The following is a 26,614-nucleotide window of genomic DNA, read 5'->3' as shown; positions in this document are numbered from 1 at the left end:
AAATGCATTTAGAAAACGCGGTTAAAAAAAACTTTATATTTGAATGGGAAAAGATGTTAATGGTCCAAATGTTAAACATTTATTTTGACCCTTGGGAACGAATAATCGAATATTCTAACCCATCCCTATCAAGATCTTTGTCAGCCCTTTCCAAAAGTTTGGCTCCAGATTTTTTACGATCTGTGTGTGTGTATTCAAGTGTCCCATTTGTGGAGAGAGGGAGGTGTGTGTGTTTGTGTGTGCCATGCACATCTACACAAGTGTGTTTTACAAGGTGACTGGTCTTCCTGCAAAGGTTTTCTTGCAGTACTAGAGACCTGGACACACACACACACACACACACACACACACACCTACACACACACACACCTACACACACACACACACACACACACACACACACACACACCTACACACACACACACCTACACACACACACACACACACACACACACACACACCTACACACACACTTACACACACACACAGGGCTGTCAGCAGCACTCTGGGCTCTGCTGTAATAAATCAGAGATGTCACCCAGACTGTAGAGCTGGTGGTGAAGGAGGGGGAGAGGGGAGGAAGCAGGGAAGGCCATCCAGCAACCTTGACAAAACACATGGTAGAAGGAGGTGAGGGGGGGAGGAGAGTTGAGCATGGCGGTAAGGTGGGTAGGAGGGGGTGAGTTGGGTAGGGGGTCAGGAACAAAGGGGGAAGGTGGTAGGAGGGGGCGGGTGGGCGGAGGGGGACGTAGAGGTGGGTGCAGCCGTGGAAGGGTGGAGGATTGAGGCCTTTTATTGATGTTATTAAATCTGCTGGCTGAAGTGAAACGGTGAGATGCAGGGGTTGGCCCCCCCGCAGGGCCCACGTAAACAGGAGCCGGAGAGGGAGAGAGTCACGCTGGGTACGGAGGTGACACACCGGACGCTGCTGTTCCCACCCCAGCTCTGGATAATGCAGTTATTCAGAATCATACACAGAATAATGCAGTTATTCAAAACAATATTCTCAATAATGGGCATAGTGTTGTGCTGAAAAAACGTATTCCGTTGGTTGGACTGAGACCATTATTCAGCATCATATTCAGAATAATAAAGTTGTTGTGACCTCTGGTCATTGAGAAAATAAGCAAAACTTACGTAAACATAATGACGAATGGTAACTAATAATCCCTCTCTGAGAGCTGGATAAGTTCCTATTTTTAAGAAGAGTGGATACAATATTATTAAAGATCCTACGTGAGGACAACACATTGACCATTTTCAGTAATTAGTTCTTGCACTTCGGTCCTGGTATTGCTTTTCCTAAAAGTTGTTGTCCTCATCTTGTACATCTCAAAATGTATCTTACCTGAATTGATTAGAAATCGTTCAACTCTGGAGACACAGGCTTTTAAAAGGTCCCTTTGAAACCCTGCAGCCTGCGCTCCAGATGGTGACTCCTCCATGAAGACTGGCCCACTGTATTCCTGATAGAGAGTGGTGTATGGGGGTATAAAGGGCTGTTCTCTTAATGCACTGAGTGGAGGATCGCGTGTAAGGCCTGGAATTGGTCTCAGAAAGGCAAATCACTTCTGGCAGGCTAATTCACTGGTCATTAGAAGGGCCAAATTGAATAATGGAGTGTGTGTGTGTGAGTTTGTCTCTGCGTGTGTGTGTGTGTGTGTGTGTGTGTGTGTGTGTGTGTGTGTGTGTGTGTGTGTGTGTGTGTGTGTGTGTGTGTGTGTGTGTGTGTGTGTGTGTGTGTGTGTGTCTCTCTTCCTCTGTGAGTGTGTGCGTGTGTGTGTGTGTGTGTGTGTGTGTATGTGAGAACCCCACAGAGGTACATGTCGTCTAGATGCCCTCTGGGGTCTCCTACCGTGGTCCATCAGTTTTAATCAGGCACTACGACAGACGGCTCCCTTTTCGGCCATAGGACCCCTTCTCCATTAGGACCCCGAGTGGACCCATGCCTGTACCCCATTACCGCGACAACCCCCCCATCCTCACCCGGTCACCAGTGACCATGGTGTCGTGCCGCAACAAGAAATGGGGCCGCAATCTGGTTGACGGAGGGTCGAACTGACTTGACAAAAATAGGCCAATTTTCACTTTCTATTAAAACCCCTCTTCCCACTCTCCCTGGAGGTAATCAGCCGACTGGCAGGATTTGATTGGGTAGAGTAATAGGGTGCTGGGGTAGAGACTGTACCGTTCATCTAGCCAATCACAGACATGAGGACAATCCATGATTACCCCCCCCCCCCCCCCCTCCTTCCCAAACCTGATATCCTTCTGTACTTAAATCAGCCCCCCTTTCTCTCTTTCACTCTAGTTTCGCATTCTCGCTCTTCTTCTCTCTCGTTCTTGTTGTTGTTCTCTCATGACAGCGCCATCTCTTTGAATACTTCTATAATACATTGAATACATCTGTTGATCCCTTCAGGATCTGACTCATCTAAATAGGTTTTCGTTCAGTCATACAACTTCAGCACTGGGTCTTTGTAATGTGGATTTTGAAATCGAATTGTAACGGGTGATGGTTGCGATGCAGTGAATGAGGATCTCCTTAACATGAGCCCCCCCGGCGGGTGTACATAGGCCTGCTGTACATGTCAATGATTTGAACGCGTTAATGGTAGGGTCACATGGGTATGGAGTGGATTTACTGTTGGAGAAGTCTAGAGGTGTGTGACAGAACGAGACCAAAACACCATTTCCTCTCAACCATTTGTCTTGTCTGGCTCTCCTGATCTCTCGTTTCCGTCCATTTACTTTCTTCTTTAATAGTATCCCCTTCCTATTTCTCTTACAATGCGTCACCATAATTTACTGTTATTTTCTTAACCTGACCTTATGTTATGTTCATTTGCTTCCCTTTACTTTACTCTAACTTTACTAAACTTTCCTAACCCAAGCCTGCCTTACCTTTACATTAATAACCTTACTTTACCCAACCATACCTGACCTTTGTGGTCCATTTCTTTCCCTCACCTCCGAATCGGCCTTTCCTCTCCTACCAGCCTCCACCTCCTCCCCTCCTCCACCTCCCATCATCCACCCCCTCCACCTCCCATCATCCACCCCCCTACCTCCATCCTCTAGCTCCTTCATTCATCCTAAAGGGACTCATGGCCACTCAGACACATGATTTATGACTGCACCTGAAGGTGTGTGTGTGTGTGTGTGTGTGTGTGTGTGTGTGTGTGTGTGTGTGTGGGTGTGTGGGTGTGTGGGTGGGTGGGTGGGTGGGTAGAGGAGGGGAACTTGGAAGGAGAAGGAATTAAGTGGGACATTGATGAAGGAGTGTGTACGGTGGAAAAAAGGAAAGGACGAGTATGCAAGTAAAGGAGCAGAGAATCCTTTACTTGCATCAGCCTTTACCGGAAGTATCCGTTGGTACCGATTCCACGTAAAAATGGCTTAATACCAAAACCAACGGCCCCCTGAACCACAAGCACCGATCGTGACAAAAATCCATATCCCCTTCAATTCCCATAGTTTCTGAGTCTTTGCTCGCACCCGTGTCCACATGTGTGGTGGCCCTCCCGTGCACGCCGTTGCACATCCATTGTCTCTGTGTGTGCACACGTTTGTTTGCCAGTCCAATAGTCTCAGACACTGGGTTCTCTCCTCAGTTATTACTTGGCCTCGCTGCCACTTTCACTTGAACCTTGGCTCCTCCTGAACCCGTCAAAATACAATCTACCATAAAACCCATCAAATAAAAAATTCATATTGATACTCTCTCCCTCCACTGCCCCCTCACCCCTCCCCCACCCACTTGGCCGTCAGCGGTCTGCAATGATGAACGGCCAACTGTCAAATATTACAGTCTGGAACACAATAAAAGACTGCATTTTGTCCCCCCTCCACCCACTCCATCGCCATGACTACACAATTCACCACCTCTCCTCTCCTGCAATTCCGAGATTCATTTTCAGGAGGTTTTTGGTGAAACACAAGATAACTGTTTGTTAATTAGACCCAGCCACATTAGATCTCGAGGCATGCTACTTCCTCAATCTGTTATTGAAATATACGACTATTTCGTCTTTTCATATATTTGTACGTTTGGATTGACCACTCACAGAATAAAGTTATTAAATCCCTACTTTTGAGACAGGCTGTGGATACTTAAAGTGTTACGAAGGAATCCTGCAAATTATCATCGTCATTTGTAAATGTAAGCCAGGTAATACAATTGTAGAAACACAATGTGTTTTTATATTGTATTTGCCTCTACATCATTCTATGCTGTTCCCCAGTGTCAGCGTTGGTTACAAAATGGAGGTTACAGCAGCCCAACATAAATCGGAAGAATGTGACTTTGAATTTTCCGTGCCTCACGGCCTTCTGTGATGGTGAGCGTGCGGGGACAGCAGCCATTATTCCCTCTAACTGCTCGGTGGGGGCACGGTGTTGCTCCATTACACAGCAAGCCCGGCGTCCTATTGGTCGACATCCTTCTTCAACCTGAGGAGTGGTCATTGTATTGGGCAACAACATGCCAATCTAGCCCGGCTGCATACCCAGTGGTCGACACCATTGTGTACCGCGAGATGCTGCATGTTATTGTTCAATACCATTGCATTTCAGGGAGACTACCTTCGTTTTGGCTTACACCTAGCCAGCAGAGCAAGGCTGGCATTCTATTTTTCAATACCATTCCAGCACAAAAAAGCCTTGAATCCTATTGGCCAGGCCACTCCAAATACACTCACGGATTCGCACAACTTGGACATTGAGGGCTGAATGCTCAAATTATTATAGTATGTAAGAAATGTTATTTGATAGGGTTTGTAAACAGTGTCACCTAATTTGAGGACTCTGTACATTTGCTGGTCCTTTGTCAAACATTTGAGGTTTTCTATTAGTTTGAAATCTTTTGATCACCTACAGACCATGGTTAAGTACTAAAGTATATCTGCTAGGCTGTGCATGGGATTTCGATATCACCGTAAGTTTAGTTTCTAAATGTAAAATTATTAAAATAAAATATTAAAATAACCACCTCTAACCACTCGGGTAGAGGCAGGAGCATCTTACTGCTACTATGTGCTAATGGCTAGCTCAGCGCTTTTCATTTTCATGCCGTCGCTGTAAATGGACTGCTGCCAAACACACACGATACAGGGGAAGAACATTAGTCACGTCTTCCACGGCCCAGAATTTATATTTTTTCTTTTAAAAACTCGACACGTCTATTACTGTTCAGCCGAGCGCTACAATATTACGAGCCTCATTTCCAGAAGATGGGGGCTTGCCTCCGGTAAACATCACACTAGAATGCCGATAAATAAAGTAAATACAAACCGTTGTCTATCATTTCACTGCCCTCGCCCGCCATCCTGCGAGCGGGACCTCACAGAGAATATTATTTCAAACAGAAACCATCAGAGCACCACAACTAAAAATATGATTTACTTGGTGTGTAAGTGTTTGTGTGGGTGCGTGTGCATGTGCGTGAGAGAGACAAGCAGTCTCCAGAGTCTATTGCTATTGTTGCATAAGCCAAAATGTCTTTATTTTGTTTTGTATGCTCACTTTCCCTTTTTGCTAATTGTTCTCCTTGACCTCTCAGTATAAAGTAATCAAATGAGTTTAAGGTTCAAAAAGAACGTTGTCGATTGTCTCTTTTAATCGACCTGAATGTAATTCTTATTTGGTTTAACTTGAGGAGGATTGGGTCTTTCTCTGTTCCGTTAACAATCAAATGAGTTTTAAAAACCAAAGGTGCCTATCAGGAAACGTGATGACAGAAATGTCAAGCTCTCGGATGTTTCTGCCGATCTGTCGAGTCCATGTTCCGAGACGTGAACATTTACAGGTGAACTAATATTCACGCTTGATACACGTGAACATCTTATCGTCGTGCATGTCATCCCTCTCGCGGCCTGCTCCCGTTCCCATCATCACCGCGGCCTGGCTTCTTTCAAGCGATCCGTACGGGGGGAAACAAAACATCGGGCCGCCGAGATAAAATATGTAGCAGGCTGTCCCGGGGTGCACCCAGGCGTGTTTTGCTCATCGCGTTTGTGTCTGTTTGTGACAGGCCTAGACGCTAAGCACGGAGGCCTTTCAAAGATACATTTGCTTTTTTTCCCCCCTTTTTTCCCTTTCATGCGAGCCCTGGATGCTGTCACAACCGCGGCGTGTCAGGTGTTCCTGGAGTTTGAAGCGAGCTGGCTTTCACACTTCCCTAATGTGCTGCTAATGTAGGCTGGGTTGCAGGAGTAGATTTCCCTCTGGGGCCGGGCGTAAGACGGTGTTTGGTGTTTCCACTGAAGATTGAGGTGTGTGTGAGGGGCACTGGGTTGATGTGTGAATGCAGCGAGCTAAAGTCACGTGCACCCGGGGCTGATGTGCGCGTGCAAACGGCGCTGTTGTGCGTGTGCACACACTGCTGGTGTGTCATTGCACTCAGTGTTGATGTGTCCGTGCACACAGTGTTGATGTGTCCGTGCACACAGTGTTGATGTGCGCGTAGACGGTGCTGAAGTTATTTTTAGCTTTAATGTTGTAGAGCAAATTTTGTTTTCAGTCTGCATTTGTAGCTTCTCCCCCTCTGGGTCTCATTATACTGTTGCTTTTGATCTTCACAATCAAATATGTAGTCCACTTACAATTATTAAGCCACTTATTGTGTTACTATTTCTCTTTATGCTTCCCAAAATTTGTCTGGAAGCTATTCATGAGCTAATATCACCGTGTGTTTGTTATTCTAGAACACTATTTTGCTCTCAGTATTTCTCCTATTTCTCCATTGATGTTTGCAAATGAAACAAATTAGATTGCATTCAACATAAAAGTAATTCCAAAAAAAATATATATATATATATGTTTTTTGCATAACTTATGCAGTGGCACTAGTCCTCGAGCCTCTGCACCAACGCTGTATGCATTTAAGGACAGACTGGTGTTACATGCGCTCCAATGTTCCTCTCTGAAGAAATGGAAAAAGGAGCATTTTAATTTGTATAATGTTTGAAAAGTGTGGAGCGAGGCTTCTAAACTCAGCTACTCAATTGAGGTGAGTTTGATTATGGGATGCAACAGATTCTGCAATGCTACAGATTCTGCAATGCTACAGATTCATCTAGCAGCTTGTCTTGCTGACCGGTCAAAAGGAGTTTCAGGCTCAAATATATTGAGCCCATTGATCATGATAAAATTACCAACTCAAGAAAACCAGATCTTGTCTGTAACTTACAATGCACCTAAGCGAGTTTATACTCGTACTCGTCGTACAATTGGAGCCATCATCTTGTCATAGAACCAATTATAATCCATCGCACTGCCAGAAGGCCAATTGCCATGTCATTTGGAACAATTACAAGTATATAGGTTCTATATCTTTCAGCTTTCACACCCAGATAGGGTGAAGAGAGCTAAATGTACACATGCACATTTGAAGGTTTATCTTTCAAAAGTTGAAAGCTGGTGTTATTTGTGAGTCTTGAGTTATTGGGCTTCCCATCAGGAGATTCGGGTGCAGTGAGAGGGATGAACACGATTCAAAAGTAGCAGAGAGTTGTTGTACTTTTACTACTCCATATAATCAACAAACCACTATTTATCTGGGCCAGCCCACACTGGGAGAGCTCCATCTGAATCTGTTAATGTTACTGGTCTGTCGCATGAAAACCCTGATCCATTGTGTCAATTTAAATCTCTAAAAACACTAAAGATATTGTGTAGCCATGTCAACTGCACATATCACAGGGCATCTGAACTCTGTGCCGCTGTTGTGTTGTTCTATTGGCTATTTTCTGAGCGGGTAAGCCCAAAGCAGACAGCCCTGTTGGGAGGGGACACAAGATACTGTTTTACAATTCTGTCCCGATTCGAGTCCTGTTCGAAGCGAAAGCAAGCACACACCCTGCTCCGTCCGCGCTTTGTGTGTGTGCTTTGCTCAGTTAAAACAATAGGATCCTAGTTATGCTTGTGTCGCACTGCAAATGTCAAGTGTAATTTGCGCTGCGTGTGCTCTGGACTTTTCGGATAAGAGCTGAGACCCAACACCAACAGGGAAACAGCTGGCCTTGAGCCGTTGATGGAGCGTCTCGTAACATACCTGCATCACACACACTCCACTTTTGATCATCGTATTACTGCGGGACACTGACAGGTGGTCCGTGAAGTGACGGCGAGCTCCCCGTGCTGCGGCTTAAGAACATTCCAGAATAGTGTCGGCTCCCCCGTGGCCTGTCACAACACCCCGCCGCCTTCTGTTTTACAGGAGATAATGGCTCTCTCTCTACTCCGAATAGGATTGCCTTTTTTCTATCTCTCTCGCCCACCCGTCCTCCCTCACCTCCACTCACCTCCACCTCTCCGTCCCTGGACTCCCCGCCAACACCGTCCCCCACCACCACCAGCGCTGCCTTGTCCAATAAGACGGTGAGGGAGACGACGGCGGTGGGGGTGGTGGGGCTGTTCGTCTGACAGCCCCCCCCCCCCCCCCCCCCCCCCGGCCCCACCAAGGGAAAGAATCAGGGACGTATCAAACACACCTTGATTCTACCTCTGCCTCTCGTCAGCTAGATTGAATTTGAGATTTTTTTTCATCTTTTCATTTTTTTTGTTCCTCATCCTTCGCCGCTCTCCCGTTACTCCCGGTCACCGTAGAAATTACCTCCAGTGCCAGTAGGCCTCTCTCTCTCTCTCTCTCTCTCTCTCTCTCTCTCTCTCTCTCTCTCTCTCTCTCTCTCTCTCTCTCTCTCTCTCTCTCTCTCTCTCTCTCTCTCTCTCTCTCTGACGACATGGTATCGGTTATGCTCGTGGCGGGCCGATGGTTGCTCGCCCGAGGTAACCACTCTCTCTCACTCCGTATCTCCCGGCTCCAGCCCCTCTGCGGCAAAAAAAACTAAAAAAACTCATTGCCACCAAAAAATAATCAAAAGATGGTTTAAAAAAGTGGATTGTAGACTAGTTTCTCACTTCTGGCAGTCCCCAGATATCGTGACTTTTGATTCTCTGTTTATTAGATATCCTTGGAGAACTACCGTGATAGACATGGATTGGGTATAATTTAGATTTAAGAAAATGTCTACATGCTGCTATTATTCAAGCTAGCAAAATGCATGTTGAGGTTTTACTTTTTATTACATTTAGTTTTTTTTAAATATGTCCTAAGCCCTACTAACAGCACCCAGATGAAATGGTTGAATCTAGTTTTATTATTTATTATTATATAAGGATTACAATTTTTGTTTGTGTGAACGTGATACATCAAACTAATCGCATTACTTAATCAGATTTGGAAATTATAAAACTTTAATGAGGATAAAATATGTGCTTGATATAGCTCTGGGCTCACTGGAAAGTATATGTATCCATGTTCTCAACCACACAGCTGCAACTTGAGCTCTCTGCCTTACATACTGTCTATCTCAAAATAACCATATAAATATCAATAGCAAGAAAAATAATGCAATTTAATGTAACAATATAATTCATATTTAACATAGAAAGACTTCAAGCCTGCCGAAATCCAACCTGTAAAGGTTGCATTGAGATTGAATCAAGAATCACCACAGCTTGAACCACAGAAAGTAGACGTTGTTCTCTTTGCTGTGTTCCTCTAGCCAGCCCATAGATTGGACCTAATCTTGAGATGCTTAAGATTCATGAGCAAGGCAGTGTTATGCTGAAAGCAGAAGTGACAGCCACATTGGCATTGTAAACAGGACTCAGATAAACACAACGTGCTTGAAAACCCAATGAATATTTACTGTGTTTGAGATATGGGCTTCATTCATCCAGGCTCCATTCTTCCATTCACTGGTTCAATCTTACTACAGTTAGCTAGATGAAGTCCAATGCCTTTTTAAAAATAAATAAATAGCCCTTTTTAAAAAATGACATGTACTCTTTTTCTTTAAAAAAAAAAGATACAAAGAGCATCAATTGCATTATATTTCACTCTTGAATTACATTTTGAAGAATTCATCACCTTATCAGATTCACAGAGAAGAGAGAGCCCTTTACAAGATAAAAACAAATTTTGACTTAATGTTTCCAACCTTTATTTACCATGAAAATGTGAATGAAGATTTTTTCCAGAATTTATATCTGTTTATCAGAAAGCATCCGCTAGCTATCCTTTGCATGTTGGACAACACTCCCCATGTTTCTGTGACGATGAATGGGTTTTTGTGCTTCATGCGAGTCCGTCTGTCTTCCTGCGGTGTACAGGTGTGTTTTCCAGTGAAAACTAGCCGTGCATGGAGTAGAGGGGCCGTACACACCTGTCTGCAATTTTGGAGACTCTCTTAGCTGCCAAAGACAATCCCATCTCCCTCCCCCCTCCCATCTCCCTCCCTCCCCCCTCCCATCTCCCTCCCCCCTCTCATCTCTCTCCCTCCCTCCCCCCTCCCATCCCATCTCCCTCCCCCCTCCCATCTCCCTCCCCCCTCCCCCCTCCCATCTCCCTCCCCCCTCCCATCTCCCTCCCCCCTCTCATCTCTCTCCCTCCCTCCCCCCTCCCATCCCATCTCCCTCCCCCCTCCCATCTCCCTCCCCCCTCCCATCTCCCTCCCCCCTCTCATCTCTCTCCCTCCCTCCCCCCTCTCATCCCATCTCCCTCCCCCCTCTCATCTCTCTCCCTCCCTCCCCCCTCTCATCCCATCTCCCTCCCCCCTCCCATCCCATCTCCCTCCCCCCTCCCATCTCCCTCCCCCCTCCCCCCTCCCATCTCCCTCCCCCCTCTCATCCCTCTCCCTCCCTCCTCTCATCCCATCTCCCTCCCCCCTCTCATCCCATCTCCCTCCCCCCTCTCATCCCATCTCCCTCCCCCCTCCCATCCCCCTCCCTCCCTCCTCTCATCCCATCTCCCTCCCCCCTCTCATCCCATCTCCCTCCCCCCTCTCATCCCATCTCCCTCCCCCCTCTCATCCCATCTCCCTCCCCCTCTCATCCCATCTCCCTCCCCCCTCTCATCTCCCTCCCCCCTCTCATCCCATCTCCCTCCCCCCTCTCATCTCCCTCCCCCCTCCCATCCCATCTCCCTCCCCCCTCTCATCTCCCTCCCCCCTCTCATCCCATCTCCCTCCCCCCTCTCATCTCCCTCCCCCCCTCTCATCCCTCTCCCCCCACATCCAGCCCGCTCCTTCATCCAAAATTATTGAGCGGAATATGAATCTTTAATTGGCCCATAATTGTGCTAGCATATTTTACTGTCATTCGACATTAGTTTAGATTAATTTGCCCATTTAGCTTAGTTTGGCTGAAGAATGGAAGTTCCAGTTAAAAGATGCAGAAGTTGAATTGGTACAGTCTGTTTCAAATCCTTATGCTGTTGTTTTCTTGTTTCGCATTCATTTTTTATTGTATTCTCTGATTCGTAGATATGTTTACTTCTGCCTATAACTATATGTAGATGCTCCTCATGTTTTTGGTCTTCCCCGACGTGGCTGGTGTGAGCTCAAGTTTTAGGTAGAGAATTAAATTGAAGAACTATCCAAAACCTTACATCGGTAGGCCTTTGGTTTAATGGTTTGAATTTGGATTAATTGTTTAACTGTTGGATTAACATTTAGAAAAATACCACACAAGGAATTTAGGAATATAAACAATATTATTTCAATTATTAGGAATTATCATAAATCTATATCTTTACGGTAATTCTAAGCAAGTGGCTGGGGCCCCACGGACTGCTCAGTGTTCTCCCCGTTCAGCGCAGCTCAGCGGATCTCTGAAGAAGCATTAATTTGATGGTAATCTAACCGTACATGCTATAACTTTCCCCATCTCCGCAGATAATCACCTCTTCAATTCAGACCGTTTTCCGTACTATGCTTGGCCACTTAATCCTGGTTGAGGGTCGCTAAATCACCAACCTGGAATGGATGTTTTTCGGTCACTGCGTGGACATTGCACCAGCTATTTCCTTTTCTCCAGTGGTCTTAAGAAGTGTTAATCCTTCCGGGGCTGTTCTGTGGATAGAGCCACCGTTGTGCCTCCAGCTTTGATGTGAAATGTGTTTGAATAGCATGTTCATTGTGCAAAAAAAGGTCTAAACTCTGTTGAACTGTGAAATATGTGTGATGTTTGAAAAGCTCTTTATAATACCTCGCGTGTGTGTTTGCGTGCGTGTGCTTGCTTGTGTGTGTGGGTGTGGTTTCTATAAAATGTTATTCATGCTGATGGAGGGAATTTTCTCATGCACATACTGAATAAGTATATACTTGTGAAGTTTTTACATGAAACTGTGTCCGTGTGGGTGTGTGTTTGTGGCCGTGCGTGTATTAGCTCTATACAGAGCAGAGGCTGAGCCGTGTGTGTGTGTGGGTGTGTGTGTGTGGGGGGGGGGGGGCTGTGTCAGAGGCAGTATATCTCTGAGCAGGGGAAATGAGGTCTAATAGGAGGATATTAAAGTCACAATAGACTGCTTCTGTCAGTCTGGATCCCTCACCTTGAAACCTCAGCAGCCTCAATATTACTCAATATCCTTCTCTCTCTCCTCTCTCCTCTCTCTCCTCTCTCTCTCTCTCCTCCCTCTCTCCCCCCTCCCTCCAGGTGGAGCAGCAGCCAGGCCAGGCCAGGCCAAACCCTTCACCATGGATGTGGACGAGGAAGAGAACATGAGTGAGTGTCTTCTTTCGACTCCTCTTCCTCCTCCTCCTCGTCCTTCCTGTCTGTTAGGCTGCATGTCTTCCCGTCCGGGGTCGGTGTTGGTTTGTCACTCAAGTGTTTGTGTTTAAATGGTTGTCTTGGCTTATCTTCCCGCCTGCCTCTCTGCCTGTCCTTCTCCTCCTTTACGTCTATCGCTTTCAATCCGTCGGTCTTTCTCTTTTCTCTCTCTCTCTCTCTCTCTCTCTCTCTCTCTCTCTCTCTCTCTCTCTCTCTCTCTCTCTCTCTCTCTCTCTCTCTCTCTCTCTCTCTCTCTCTCTCTGAATATTTTATTTGCTGTCTATGTGTTTCCCTCCGACTTAAATATTATTGTATTAGCATAATACAGCTAGAAAATGCTTCATTGTTTGCAGTGTGAATTCAGAATGTGCGAGTAAAACCATAAATGCACGTGACTCTGCCTACAATCCTTACATGAACCTGAAACACGTGCACACACCTATACAAACACACACACTTTCTCTCGAACGCAGACACACACACACAGAGGGAAGCATAGGCCACTTATATTCACACAGAAACCTGAACTTTACTGTGCAGAAACTTTTATGGAAGAACTAATTATTTTATCTGAAAGCAGCAGGTCAAACAACTTACCTCCCCGTCTTCCTATCTTCTTCCATTCCTCCTCCTCCCCACCCCCTCCTGTCTTCTGGGTGTATTGAGGTTTAATTGGATGTTCGGGGTAGGATCCCTACATCAGATGAGTAGGGATCAGGAAACCGTTCTTTCAGGACGAGCTATGATTTCCCCCCCCTGAGGTTCCACCATCTTCAGTTCTTATTGAAACATGGCTGACATGAAGTCAAAGGGAAACGTTCTATTGAAGCTTTGCTTCCTCGGTGCTGAGACTGCAGTGCAGAGTGAGTTTAGTCATACACACACCACACACTTTTTATGGCAAAAAAAAGGTAATCTTAGATTTTGCCCCTCATACAATATGTGAGGATTTCAATTTGCCAGACCTAAAATAAATGATGATTATAAAAAGGCAAATGATCAGAAATGCCAGAGCCTCAATCCACTCCGAAGTATGATTTAAGAAGCTTAAACTCAAGCTTGCTGCTGCAGCTTTGATCTAAAGGCAATAGCAGGAAAACTGCAGAATATTTTAGGGAACCTTACCTAAAGTCGCAATGTGTGACATTTCAACAAGCGTTGGGCTTAAAATAATCTTAACAGATCTGTACTCAGTGCTTATTGATAGTGATTTCCATAATGTAATCAGTAAAATCACATCCTATATGCGATCTGTTCTTCAAATAAAATATGCTGGTCAGCACCTTCTGCAGTCTTTTTTTACTACAGCATACCTGTCTTTGTTTACAAGAATCATACCACCGAAGCCCTCCCACTCTCGCCACCAAATCAGCCAAGCTATGCTAGTTCACGTCACAGTTTACCGGCCAGTTGGAGGAGACGGAACACTGTTATTGAGTTTTTGAATCGTGAGAGTCTCCCAACTACTATGTTGTAGGGGCTCAAAACGGACACATTGCAACTTTAAGCTATTTATTCCAAAAAAATGAATAATGTTTAACTGGAAAATATATATTTTTCTATTCATGATCTATGATTTTTAGGATCATCTTAATTTTTATCTATCAAAAGATTTTTTTAGAATGAATAGATTTATTTGTAATTTCTTTGGTCGTAGGAATTGAATCTGCAAACATGAGCATGCTTCTTGATTTTCTGTCCGTCCCGTCAGTCCTGTCAGTGGTTTCGTTATCAGTTGATTGCTGTGGCCTGTTGGTGTTGGTATTTTGCTTTTTTTATACAAACCAAACAAGTTTAATAACCTGAAATTTGTTTCTGCCAATACTCTCATATCAGTCGTATTAGCATAAGTGGTAGTAATAGTTTGCCTTTCCGCATTGCCAAATGTCCTCCTCTATGATCCCTGGCTGGCCTGTGCATTGACTGTATGACTATGGTATCTTTCATGACACTTTCACGACACACGTTAATTTAGAATAGACTCGACTAGTTCATTCTGGGTCTTATCTCTGATGGCATTCATGGGCTTGCCAGTGCATCGGTTTAACTACCGCATACGTGACGTTCAGAGCTTAAAGATGAAGGAGGGGAGACTCTGTGGCCCTTCATCATTAGATCAGGATTCTGTAGTCCTCCATGGATGTCTGGCTGGTTCCTTGGCCTGGAAACAACATCATGTAACAAGGGTTTGCCAGCGCGTTGTTAAACACCTGAACCAAGTGGCCTGGTCGCTCCCAAGATCCTCTTCTTTTGTGGACGAAGGTTCCTCTCCTGTCTGCCTGGTCCTCGATTTCCTTCTCCACCGCCTGCACTCCTCCCCATGCACCCACCAACCCTCCTCCTCTTCCTCCTCCCACCAACCCAAACATCTATCTAGGGCACCCACCAACCCTCCTCCACCCCCCTTCTCCCTCGAGTACCGCAAGGAGTAACCTATTCAGTCTTTGCTGAAGGATGTTATAAATGGAAATTTTTGCACCAATATTCCATCCGCTTTGTTAACTGGACCTGGTGATATGTGTTTCCTACAATCTTAATCCTGAGTTAATATTCAATGCATAGTTATAGAGAAACCCTCATTTGTAAATTTGACTTTTATTGAGAAATATGCAAATTTGACAGTCAGGGAGAATTTATATTATTATGTCATTTTATCTTATACTACAATTATTGTGCATTGTGTACATGCATGTAAATTACAGTTTTTATTTAGATAAGTTCATCATGATTACTTTTCCCAATGTTTCCCCCTTCTATTAAAAAGCTAGGAGTTCTGTTAAATCATAGCCAATCCTCACTTATTTACATGAAAACCGAAATGGTAATCTATCCACTATTCCTATTAACATGACAAAAGTAGCCAATCATAACTGCAATTATACCTTTTAGCGGTCCAAGTGATAAAGATTAGACTTAGAAAAAGAAGAGACTAATGTTTGCCGAATCTAAGCCTGGCTCCTTTTATCATCATGAAGAAACACAAATCACTGGTTCAGTTCCAAAGAGTGATAAAGGAATCCATAAATTTTGCATTTACAAGATCCTGCAACGAAGGCGCTGTAAGTTACTCTTTCTGGGCACCGCAGGTTCGAGCAGCACCGAGGTTAAGGAAAACCGTAACCATGACAACGTGTCCTCCAAAGAGGGCGGGGCCGGGGCCGAGCCGCTCTCCAACGGCAGCGGCGGGGGGGGGCGGCGGCGGCGGCGGTGGCAGCCGCAAGCGCCCGCTGGAAGAGGGCAGCAACGGACACTCGCACTCCAAGTTCCGTGCCAAGAAGCGCAAGAAAACGCCGGGGCCCGTGCTTCCCAAGAACGCCCTGATGCAGCTGAACGAGATCAAGCCCGGCCTGCAGTACAAGCTGCTGTCCCAGACCGGCCCCGTGCACGCGCCCGTGTTCGTCATGACGGTGGAGGTCAACGGACAGCTCTTCGAGGGCATGGGCCCCACCAAGAAGAAGGCCAAGCTCAACGCGGCGGAGAAGGCGCTGCGCTCCTTCGTGCAGTTCCCCAATGCCTCCGAGGCCCACCTGGCCATGGGCCGCACGCTGACCGTCAACACGGACTTCACCTCGGACCAGGCGGACTTCCCCGACATGCTGTTCAACGGCTTCGAGACGCCGGCGCCACCCGACGACGCCTTCTACCTGGGCTCCAACGGGAGCGGGCCCCTGAACTCGCTGGGGGAGTACCCCCTGCCCGTGCCCCCCGGCAGCGGCCTTGCCCAGGCGCCCCTGCCCCCGCCGTCGGCCTTCAGCTCGCCCACCAGCGGGAAGAACCCGGTGATGATCCTGAACGAGCTGCGGCCGGGACTCAAGTACGACTTTGTGTCGGAGAGCGGCGAGAGCCACGCCAAGAACTTTGTGATGTCGGTGACGGTGGACGCGCAGACGTTCGAGGGCTCAGGGCGCAACAAAAAGCTGGCCAAGGCGCGGGCGGCGCAGGCCGTGCTGTCGGCGCTCTTCAACATGCAGCTGGACCAGACGCCGTCCCGCCAGCCCATCCCGCGCGAGGGGCTGCAGCTGCACCTCCCCCAGGTAACGCTGTCGCTCTATCCAGTGTTCGGATCTAATGCTTTATGTACTGTTACACTTGTAATGCAGGGTTTCCTGCGGAAAATGTGTTAGATACGGTGGTGGGGTCTGCCATCAGACCGGGGGGGGGGGGGGGGGGGGGTGCAAGTGGACCTTTTCTATCTTATTTTCACGCAGACTGTTGCCCTGCAGCCTGATCTATACAAAGAAAGTGAGTGTAGTGCTTATATTTTATATTTATTTTAAAAATAAACTATCTCTTTTAGGTCGTAGTTAAGGCGGCAGGCGTGTGTTGCTTAGGCGGCCGCCGAAGCTGGAAAGTGCTGTAGGAAACCCTGGGTTATGGGTGTTAGTGAGGTATGGGGGTTATGAAGGTAATGGTCGGTTGCTTTAGAATATGAGTTGCGTTCGGGTTTGATCCGAAACCAGGTGATTCGAGAGCTTTCAGTGTGGCTGGTTAGGTTCAGATCCGACTGTTATTGTCTTATTCTCTATAGGTTATTCCAATTTCATCTCTGTGCTTCGCTTTCACATTCTGTTTTAAGGATTCAGTTGAGACAAGCTCTTTAATTTTCAATTATATTTCCGGTCCTGTAGAAATGGAGCAATGAGATACTTTGTTAACCCTCACTGGACTCGAAGCAATCCTTCAAAATTAAGACGACAGTCTAGTGTGACTGAAGATTTAATTAAGGGAAGATTACCTTTTAAAGTAGTCCTAATAGTTTCTGTAATTTGAAGTTTACTCAAAAAGTTTTCCATGGATGCTGCAAAGGAATGTTCGGAAACTCAGGAAAACACAATAAAAGAAAGGCATTTCTGCACAACCTTCCTTTGAACAATTATTCAAAGGGACATTCTGTTAATGTTGCGCGTTGGCAGAAAAAAAATTACCTAAATATAGATTTGCACATACATTGTGGAGGAAACCACAGCATAAAGGGCCAGTTGCTCTTTTCAAAAGTTGACTGTTGGCCCGAGAAAGCCTTGGTGTATCTGTGTGTTTTCCTTCCCCCCTTGGACCCACAGACATGCAGAGCCGCTCAGTGTGTGTGTGAAGTCCTCTCTTTTGACAGCTCTTTTCAGTAAAGTCCTCATCCCGGTGGGGGGGGGGGGGGGGCAGGTGTCTGCGTCTGCCCACACACTAGAGGTGATGGTCAGGGACGTGTCTCTGTGTGAAGCAAGATAATGGAGCTGGCGCAGGCAATCAGCGAGATGCACTGTCAACGGCGTCCCCACCAAGCCTGTCCGGCATTCCCCGTCCTTATTTACTTACGCTCTCCAGAGGTTGAGGTGATTTATTCGACGATGGTGACGACCCCCCCCCCCCCCCCCCTCCCCCTCCCGATTAGCGATAGCGGATTTCCCTTATTAATTCACGTCCGTTGATATTTACTTAATGTGTGTTAGTATTCTGGCGGCAGGCTAATAGGAGGAACTGTTTAAGTTAAACTGCTTTTCCCGTGCTGTTCCATGTTCGCTCACGCTCTGTGTTTTAATGAATCCATCACCTAATTGTATTCCTGATGGTTTTTGAGTTGAGTAGGTTTATTGTGCCCATACCTAAAAACCTTAAAATTAGGTTTTAAAAAAGCAGAATTTTGACCCATCCATTAAGGTAGATGCAGTTGTTTTTAGTTGAACAACAAAATAAATACGCAATTGTAACCGACATGCACATTTTCAACTGTTCACCGTTGACTAAAAGCATCTTAAAACTCATTTCAAATTAAAATGCAGGCAGACAGATAGAGCATCTTACAATAGAGAAAACAGAAGGCACATACAACAGAGACAGCCACATTCAAATAAAACGGAACCCTAAAAGAGTTAGTTTGGGCAACTCAACGTACACAATCCTGCCCATTGATTCGCTGGCTGGTTGGTCTCCCGGTTGCCTTGCTCGAGGACAGCAGTGGCTCAGGAGTGAGTTGGGCGTCTGGTACCCAGAAGGGAGCTGGTTCGCTCCCCGGCTCCTCCCCGCCGAGTGTGGAGGTGGTGTCCCTGAGCAAGACGCCTTAAACCCCTCCCTACGAGCCGGCTGCTACGGTGGACACCACACTCAGCGTATGAACGGGTGAATGCGGGGGCACTAATTGTGCCGCGCTTTGCGTAAAGCACCGTATCAACGCAGTCCATTTACCATCTCCGATTCAACGTGCGTGTGCCACAATACACTTCGTCACAGCAAAGGGCTTCTGGCCGAGATTGTTTAATAATACAGCTTAAACGTTTTTTAAAAGATGTATTCGGCCCGGACCCTGTGGTTAAATGCACCATCGGTCTGCGACCTTGGCAGGCCAAAGCGGCGCGGCGTGGGGGGAGGGGGGGGGGGGTCTCTGCTGATATCTCACTAATCTCCCTAATTTGAGGCCATCGAGCCGTGCGGTGCTCTCCCGCCCGTCATCATTTCCACCGCGTTAGAGGTGGACGCCCGGGGACAAGGTGACTGACCAGGGAGACGCCGCGTCAAGGGGAGGCTCGTTCACAGTGTCTGTGTGTGGGGGGTCTGTGTGTGTGTGTGTGGGGGGGGGGGGGGGGGGGGGTTGTGGGTGTGTGTGTTGTTGTGTGTGTGTGTGTGGGTGTGTAGATGGTTTTATGTGTGTGATTCTTTGTGAAGGTGCGTGCGTCTGACAGTGTTTTTTTGTGTGCGTGTGTAAATGTTTTGATGTGCGTGATTTTTTTTGTGAAGGTAAATGTGGGTCGGTTGTGTGTGTAAATGGAATGTGTGTGTGGTACGGGTGCTTGTAAATGGAATGTGTGTGTGTACGGTATGTGCCTGTATAACGGTATGCGTGTGTGTAAACGGTATGTGTGTGTGTACGCTATTGGTTTTTGTGTACTGTGTGTTCGTACGCTGTGTATGTGTGTGTTAACGGTGTGTATGTGTGTTAATGGTTTGTGTGTGCGTTATTCCCCAGGTGCTTGCAGACGCCGTCTCCCGTCTGGTGGTGGATAAGTTCAGTGAGCTGACAGAAAACTTCACCTCCCCTCACGCACGGCGGAAAGTCCTTGCGGGGGTCGTCATGACAACAGGTAGATGACAGGCATGCTGAAATGAGGCGTGTAGGAAGGTATTGACCTAACGTGTAAAAATGTGTTGAAGTCGCCCCATGAAATCCTTTAGTTCATCCATCAGGCTAGGACAGTGGACTGGCTAGGACTGTGACTCTGTCCCCCAATGTCTGCAGACTACCTGTACACATCCTGGAGGGAAATGACCCCAAACCCCTACCAGTCAGTATAGATAGAAGCATCTTCCGATCACTAAATAGTAAATATTCCCCTGTTTAACTCATTGATCCATCAAAAACACTTACAATTGTTATCGAAAAAGATTCCCTCTTGTTTTCAACCAATGAAAGATGCTTTTGGAGAAGCCACTGGGATAAAGGCCATCAATCATATCAACAGTGTGGCACTTTGCTTTAAGTACAGGGGTTATATTCTCCTGGCATTAAATCTAAAACACCAGGCCTTGTACGGACCGTTAAACACACACTAGGTTGTCACTCTACATTATAAAGTTTACAAAAACAAAACTTATTTTTCAAATGCTTCCAAAGTGGTGCTTGTGGTTACTATAGGTCGATATAATACATTTACATCCAGCATATACCGGTTCATTAAAATGCTGTAACTGATGGATGATATTTTTTTTTTTTTCTTTAGAGAAATTTAGATTGATAGGTAGGTAGGTAGATTTATAAATGCATATAACTATATCAGTATTGAAGTTTTATGTTTTGCTTGAGGTCTTTTTCTCTCTTTTGATGACCTGTCCATTCTCTTTGAAGTTCGGTTTTCTTGACACATTACCAATATGTTGAGCCCACATGGATCGTTGAGATCCCGCTCAGTTCAGGAGGCGTAGCAGGAGCAGAGTAGCGTAGCATGTCCGCTAGGCCTGGATGGAGCACAGCCCTGCTCTTCAGTTCTCTACGCTAGGAAACACTAGCTGGGGGGCAGCGCCGAGTTGTTTTACTATTGATCCGAACCTTTGGCAAAGATATGTTTCAATATCACTGCTACGATATTTGTCCGTTAATGTGAGTAATGTGAGAAAACTGGCTTTTTGATAGATGGATGGATGGATGCATATTAAAAAAGAGTATGGTTGAGCCTTTTATTTGCGTAGTACATTTCAGTACTTTTAGCAGTACTAAAATCAAATAACCTGTTGAAACACACACCAGCAGACAAACTAGCTCCATCATCGATGTAGACGAATGTGAATAGAGAAACACATGATTGTGTGTATTGCTCTGCATCACCATGGGGTTAAGGGGCGTTCAGACTATACGTCTCGCTGCGTATAGTCTGAACACTCACTGCCCATCACCAGATACAATGAGTGACCGCGCCTCGTCTCTCAAGTCTGCGTGTGTGTGTGTGTGCGTGTGCGTGTCTGTCTTTGTGTGCGTCTTACTAACGTCCTTCTTCCTTCCCCCCCGACTCCCCCCCCCCCCCCCCCCCCCCCCCCCCCTGACTCCCCTCAGGCACCGACGTGAAGGAGGCGCAGGTGATCTGCGTTTCCACGGGAACCAAGTGCATCAACGGCGAGTACATGAGCGACCGCGGCCTGGCGCTCAACGACTGTCACGCTGAGATCATCGCCCGCCGCTCGCTAATCAGATACCTCTACGCCCAGCTGGAGCACTTCCTGGGGTCAGTGTGTGTGTGTGTGTGTGTGTGTGTGTGTGTTACACTGAAATATATATGTAATGAAAGTGAATAGAAATATATGTAATGAAGTGAAAGGGCGAATAGAGTAGGTGCACGCATAAGTGTCTGAGTTTAAGCGTTGCGTTTATGTATGTTTTTGTTTGAATGCAGGAGTTTTCAATCAAAGTACAAACATGTGTACATGTGTGTATTTTTTATTTCATCGTCACACTTGGAATATTTAGAACACCTTGATTCTGTAGCCTAAAGAAATGTGGACTTGGACGTGGGATTGTTCAGAATACGAGCCTCATATCTGACCTGCTTTGATCTGCTTCGTCCACACACACACACACACACACACACACACACACACACACACACACACACACACACACACACACACACACACACACACACACACACACACACACACACACACACACACACACACACACACACACACACACACACACACACACACACAGGAACAACAGGGAGGAGCACCAGAAGTCGATATTCCTGCGCTGTGACAAGCGTGGCTACCGACTGAAGGACAACGTCCAGTTCCACCTGTACATCAGCACCTCTCCCTGCGGAGACGCACGCATATTCTCCCCCCACGAGGCGGCAATGGAAGGTGCGTGCACACGCTCACACACACACACCGACGACGCCCTCGCACCGGTCACATGAGACACTGGTTCAGTCCAGTAAAGAGATTTTACAACGAGTCAGGAAGCAGACTTTGTTTGAGCTCCATCATTAAGGTAGGGGTTTGGGCGTCTTGCTCAAGGGTGGGAAGACAAACACGGCTGGGAGGACAAACACCCGTAGCACTGGGCTGTCATGCCCCGCGTTCCGATTGGTTTTCATCAGGGACAGAATAGTGTAGTAGTCAGGGTTTTCAGCCTCCAGCCAAAAGGTCCTGGGTTTGTTCCTGAATGTCCACAGTCTACCTTAGCAAGGATGCTCTTAACGCCTACCTGCTCCTGTAGGACATATCTGAACTCACAATGGATAAAAGTGTTTGTCTACTAAATGGCTAAATAGTGAACAGCGAGTAGCTTCAGATAAAAGCATCTACTAAATGGCTAAATGGTAAATAGCGAGTGGCTTCAGATAAAAGCATCTACTAAATGGCTAAGTAGTAAAAAGCAAGTTGCTTCAGATAATAACGTCTACTAAAATGTTGTAGATGCTTTTATCTGAAGCCACTCGCTATTTTCTATTTAGTAGCTAAATTACTAAATAGAAAATAGCAGTGTTTTCTGATAAAAGCGTCTACTAAATGGCTAAATAGTAAATAGCGAGTGGCTTCAGATAATAACGTCTACTAAATGCCTTAATAGTAAATAGTGAGTGGCCTCAGATAAAAGCGTCTACTCAAATGTTGTAGACACTTTTATCTAAAGCCACTCGCTATTTTCTCTTTAGTATTTTAGTAACTAAATTATAAATACTAAATAGGAGTGTTTTCAGATAAAAGCGTCTACTAAATGGCTAAATAGTAAAAAGCAAATGGCGTCAGATAATAGCGTCTACTAAATGGCTAACTAGTGAATAGCTTCAGATAAAAGCGTATACAATTTTGTAGACTTTACCTGAAGCCACTCGCTATTTACTATTTAGTGATTTAGTATATAAATGACTAAATAGTAAATAGGGAGTGGCTTCAGATAAAAGTGTGTGCTAAATGATTAATTCTAAGTAGCAGAATCACGTGGTATGCTGAGTCGCCTCCATGAAATTTGTACGATGTGCAATTCTGCCAATTGGTGGTCTGTTACGTGTCACAAACCCGTACACAGATGCACATACACACATGCACAAACACACTTGCACATACACAAGTGCACACTTTGCTCGCGCGATTCAACACATTCTTGATAAGGGGCGTAAAACAAAGTCCCCATACAGTGGCTCTGCTATTATTCATAATCATAACCCCCTCGTGCTCCGCCTCCCCCTCCTCACACCCTCTGACACATTTTTAATTGAATCTCAAATTCAATATCGACATCTGTTTATTTTCATTCAATTAACTCTCTGTTTCCACTTTCTGTGCTCCGTTTCATTTAATTAGAATTGTGCTCCGCTGTCCGAATGCACTTAACAAACACCTTTCAAATAAAGCTGAAGTAATTAGCATGATTTGTCTAAATCTCTCTCTCCCTTTCTCTCTCACTCTTTCGTCCTAACCACTCCAACTCCCCCCTGCCTCCATCCCTCTCTTTCCCTCCCCCTCATTCTCTTCCATCCTCTCCCTTTCTATCCCCCGCTTTCTCCCCCTCCCTCTCTCGTTATCCCTCTCTCTCTCCCCCCCTCCCTCCCTCCCTCCCTCCCTCTCCATCAGACTTCCCCATCTCTTGTGATTAACCATTCCCCTCCCCACCCTCTACAGTTTCCCCGTCCGTGCGTGCGGTTTGAATAGCGGCTGCACTGAATTAGTCGTTGTAGAGATAGCTGGCTTTGTATAGCGCCGGGACACATTAATAATGTTCCGCTGAATAATGGCTCCTTCTGATACAACCATCAACTTGTCTTCTTTTTTTTTTTTAAAGATCAAATACGATTCGCTAATAGTTTTCAGGCCGCTGTGTCGTCTTGCGTCTCAAGGCTTGATTATCGGTGGTTATCACTGGAGTCTCCTTTGATTTGACGTAGTGTAGTTAGTTACAGCCTAGGGAGCCCATCAAAACCCTGCGAGTTTCTCTCTACAGATCATATTAATTTCAAAACCTTTACCTAATTACATCTGGAAGGTCTCACAAGGCTATTTACTGACAGGCGATCAATAATTGATTAGATATTTTACAATATCCATCCATCATTATTGTAAAATGTATTGGGTCATCGTTTTTTGTTTGTAGGCACCATCATTTCTGGACCAACATATACGTTGTTATTCAATTTAACCAAGTTATAAATGGTTATTAATGGAACCAGCTTGTTTCAGGTTAACAGATTAAACCTTTTGTGTGATGATGCAAATCAGGTCTCTCCTGCAGAAGAGGTTAGCCTAAATGAGACCTGACCCTTATAATTAAATACAATTATTACCGTAATTATTAAAGTGGCTCAGGTCATAACTGGTTGTCGCTGTGCTTCCAGACCAGGGCGACCGGCACCCCAACAGGAAGGCGCGGGGCCAGCTGAGGACCAAGATAGAGTCTGGGGAGGGGACCATCCCCGTGAGGTCCAGCAACACCATCCAGACCTGGGACGGGGTGCTGCAGGGGGAGCGCCTGCTCACCATGTCCTGCAGTGACAAGATCGCACGGTAGGTCCAGTCCCATGGCTCCTGGGTTCAATTCCTGGTTCCCCTCCCAAAGGTTTTTGGTTTCATCCCCATCCCAGAGGTCCAACCCCATCTTATAGGTCCTGTGTGCTAACTAAAAAGGTAATGGGTTTGATTCCCTCGTAACCTTCCTGGGTACAATTCCCGGCCCAAGGTCCTGGGTTTGATACCAATGGTTGATCAATCCCCATCAAAGAGGTCAATCCCCATTTTCTAGGTCCTGACGATCTTCGTACCAAAGGTTGTGTGTTCCATCCCCATCTCAAAGTTGTTGGGTGCCACCCTGTACCAAAAGGTACTGGGTTTGATACCCATCCAAAGGGTTGTTGGTTCGATCCCCATCCCCTTTCCAAAGGTCCCGGGTATCGTCCCTGGCATTTGTCGGCTTCTGACTCAACCAAACTTCAACACCTTTTTGAAGTTCTTCCATTTTATTAGGCAGTTTGTTATTCGGATACATATATCTTTTCTTATTTATCTGTAATTGATAAAAATTACAACATGAGATGTCTTTTCAAAATGATTAAATAATTCTGCCTATTTCAGGTGTTTTGGTTAAGCCCAAGTACAGGATAATTAAGTAAATCTATTTCTGTCACTTAAATGTGCCTCATTGTACTCCCAAACCCTAACCCAAATAACTAGAAGTTTGAAAATAACACTTTTCCAAACAAATACAAGAGTGCAAGTAGTCCGTAAACACATTTATTTTTAATTCAATGAAAGAACGTCTGAATGTCTGAACGTCTGAACTTAATTAAATGAAAGACGTGGGCTCGCGTCTGAATGCATTTCACCCATAAATCATTCAGACATTGTAGTTTTGTGTTCATTCCTCATTCTTTTTCCCCCTTCTCGTCACAAGGTGACATATTGCTTTACAGCTCCGGCACACACACACACACACAGACACTCAAACACCGTCCCCCAGCGGTCTGTTCTAGCCTGGCAGGGACGGACCAGATTGATAGGCCCAGGGGTCCTTCAGGCACTTTTACAGGCAACTCATTGCTTCTTCAGTATCTGTCCATGTTCAAGGCAACGCTGTGTCTTACCTTCTGATGGGGGATAAACGCGTCTCATAACTCCTCTTCCTTCACCACCACCTCCTCCTCCTCTTCCTCTCCTACCGGTGAGTCTCCAGTCACACCCGGCGGTGACGGAGCGCTCGCCGTAGATCTCTGAAGAAGGTTTCTCTCAAACTAAGACGGTAGATCAGAGTGTGTTTCAGTACTAGCTCCCTGTGTCACATGGTACTGTGCTATAATAGGGGGTTTCTCTTCCTTCGGTTCAACTTAAACTATGAATCAAGGATAATTTTCTAAATACATTTTTGTAAGTATGAAAAATGTACTTCAAATGAAATGGCTACATTTCGACAAACATACACACATCCTATATGCTACGACTATATGCTCTGTAAGGTGACCTTGGGTGTCTTGAAAGGCGCCTCTAAATTAAATGTATTATTATTATTATTATTACATCCAAATGATTTTTGGTGCATCATTTCTTCACAACACAGTGAATTGATTGGTCATTATTGCAATCCCTCCCACCCACAGCTGTGAGTGTGTTCAACCAGAGTGGTGATGGGGCTATTTTTCAAGATCTCTCCCAGTAAGAGTTCCTGTTACCCGTTGTAGCTGGCTTAGGGAGGGTTGTGCAGTGGTGCAGCAGCTGTTTGGGCGGAGGTGATGGGGTTTGCTGTTTAACAATGAAGACGCTCCCACCCGTGTGTGTGTGTGGGGGTGTGTGTGTGGAGACGGAGAGTGTTTGCAGGAGACAAAATATATTGTGACGTCCTTTGTCATACTATACTAATTACCTAGCTTCAATGCCCTAGAGAGTGAGTTGCATTCTCTCTCATGGTGCGTATGGAATATTATTATTAGATGCTTCAGTTTGCCCCAGGTCTACAGGGCCTCATTTCCACTATCTACGCAACCTCTGTTATTCATTTCACAATTTCACACACTCTTACACACACAGGCACAAACACACT

The 26,614-nt window shown here is 45.8% G+C and overlaps 1 protein-coding gene across 1 annotated transcript in view; it reads left to right on the top strand.

Moving 5' to 3' along the window:
- LOC132449207 (double-stranded RNA-specific editase 1-like) overlaps nucleotides 1–26,614 on the top strand; it is a 41,025-nt gene that overhangs the window by 4,553 nt on the left and 9,858 nt on the right. Inside the window, 7 exon segments of the mRNA XM_060040922.1 lie at nucleotides 12,499–12,567; nucleotides 15,699–15,799; nucleotides 15,801–16,646; nucleotides 19,565–19,679; nucleotides 21,143–21,311; nucleotides 21,797–21,948; nucleotides 24,423–24,591. Of these exon segments, the coding sequence (XP_059896905.1) occupies nucleotides 12,499–12,567; nucleotides 15,699–15,799; nucleotides 15,801–16,646; nucleotides 19,565–19,679; nucleotides 21,143–21,311; nucleotides 21,797–21,948; nucleotides 24,423–24,591 (1,621 nt within the window).

This window comes from Gadus macrocephalus, chromosome 20, assembly GCF_031168955.1.
Source record: "Gadus macrocephalus chromosome 20, ASM3116895v1".
NCBI classification, from domain to species: domain Eukaryota; kingdom Metazoa; phylum Chordata; class Actinopteri; order Gadiformes; family Gadidae; genus Gadus; species Gadus macrocephalus.
The sequence above is the reverse complement of the archived record's forward strand: the minus strand, read 5'-3'. Positions and strand labels throughout refer to the sequence as shown.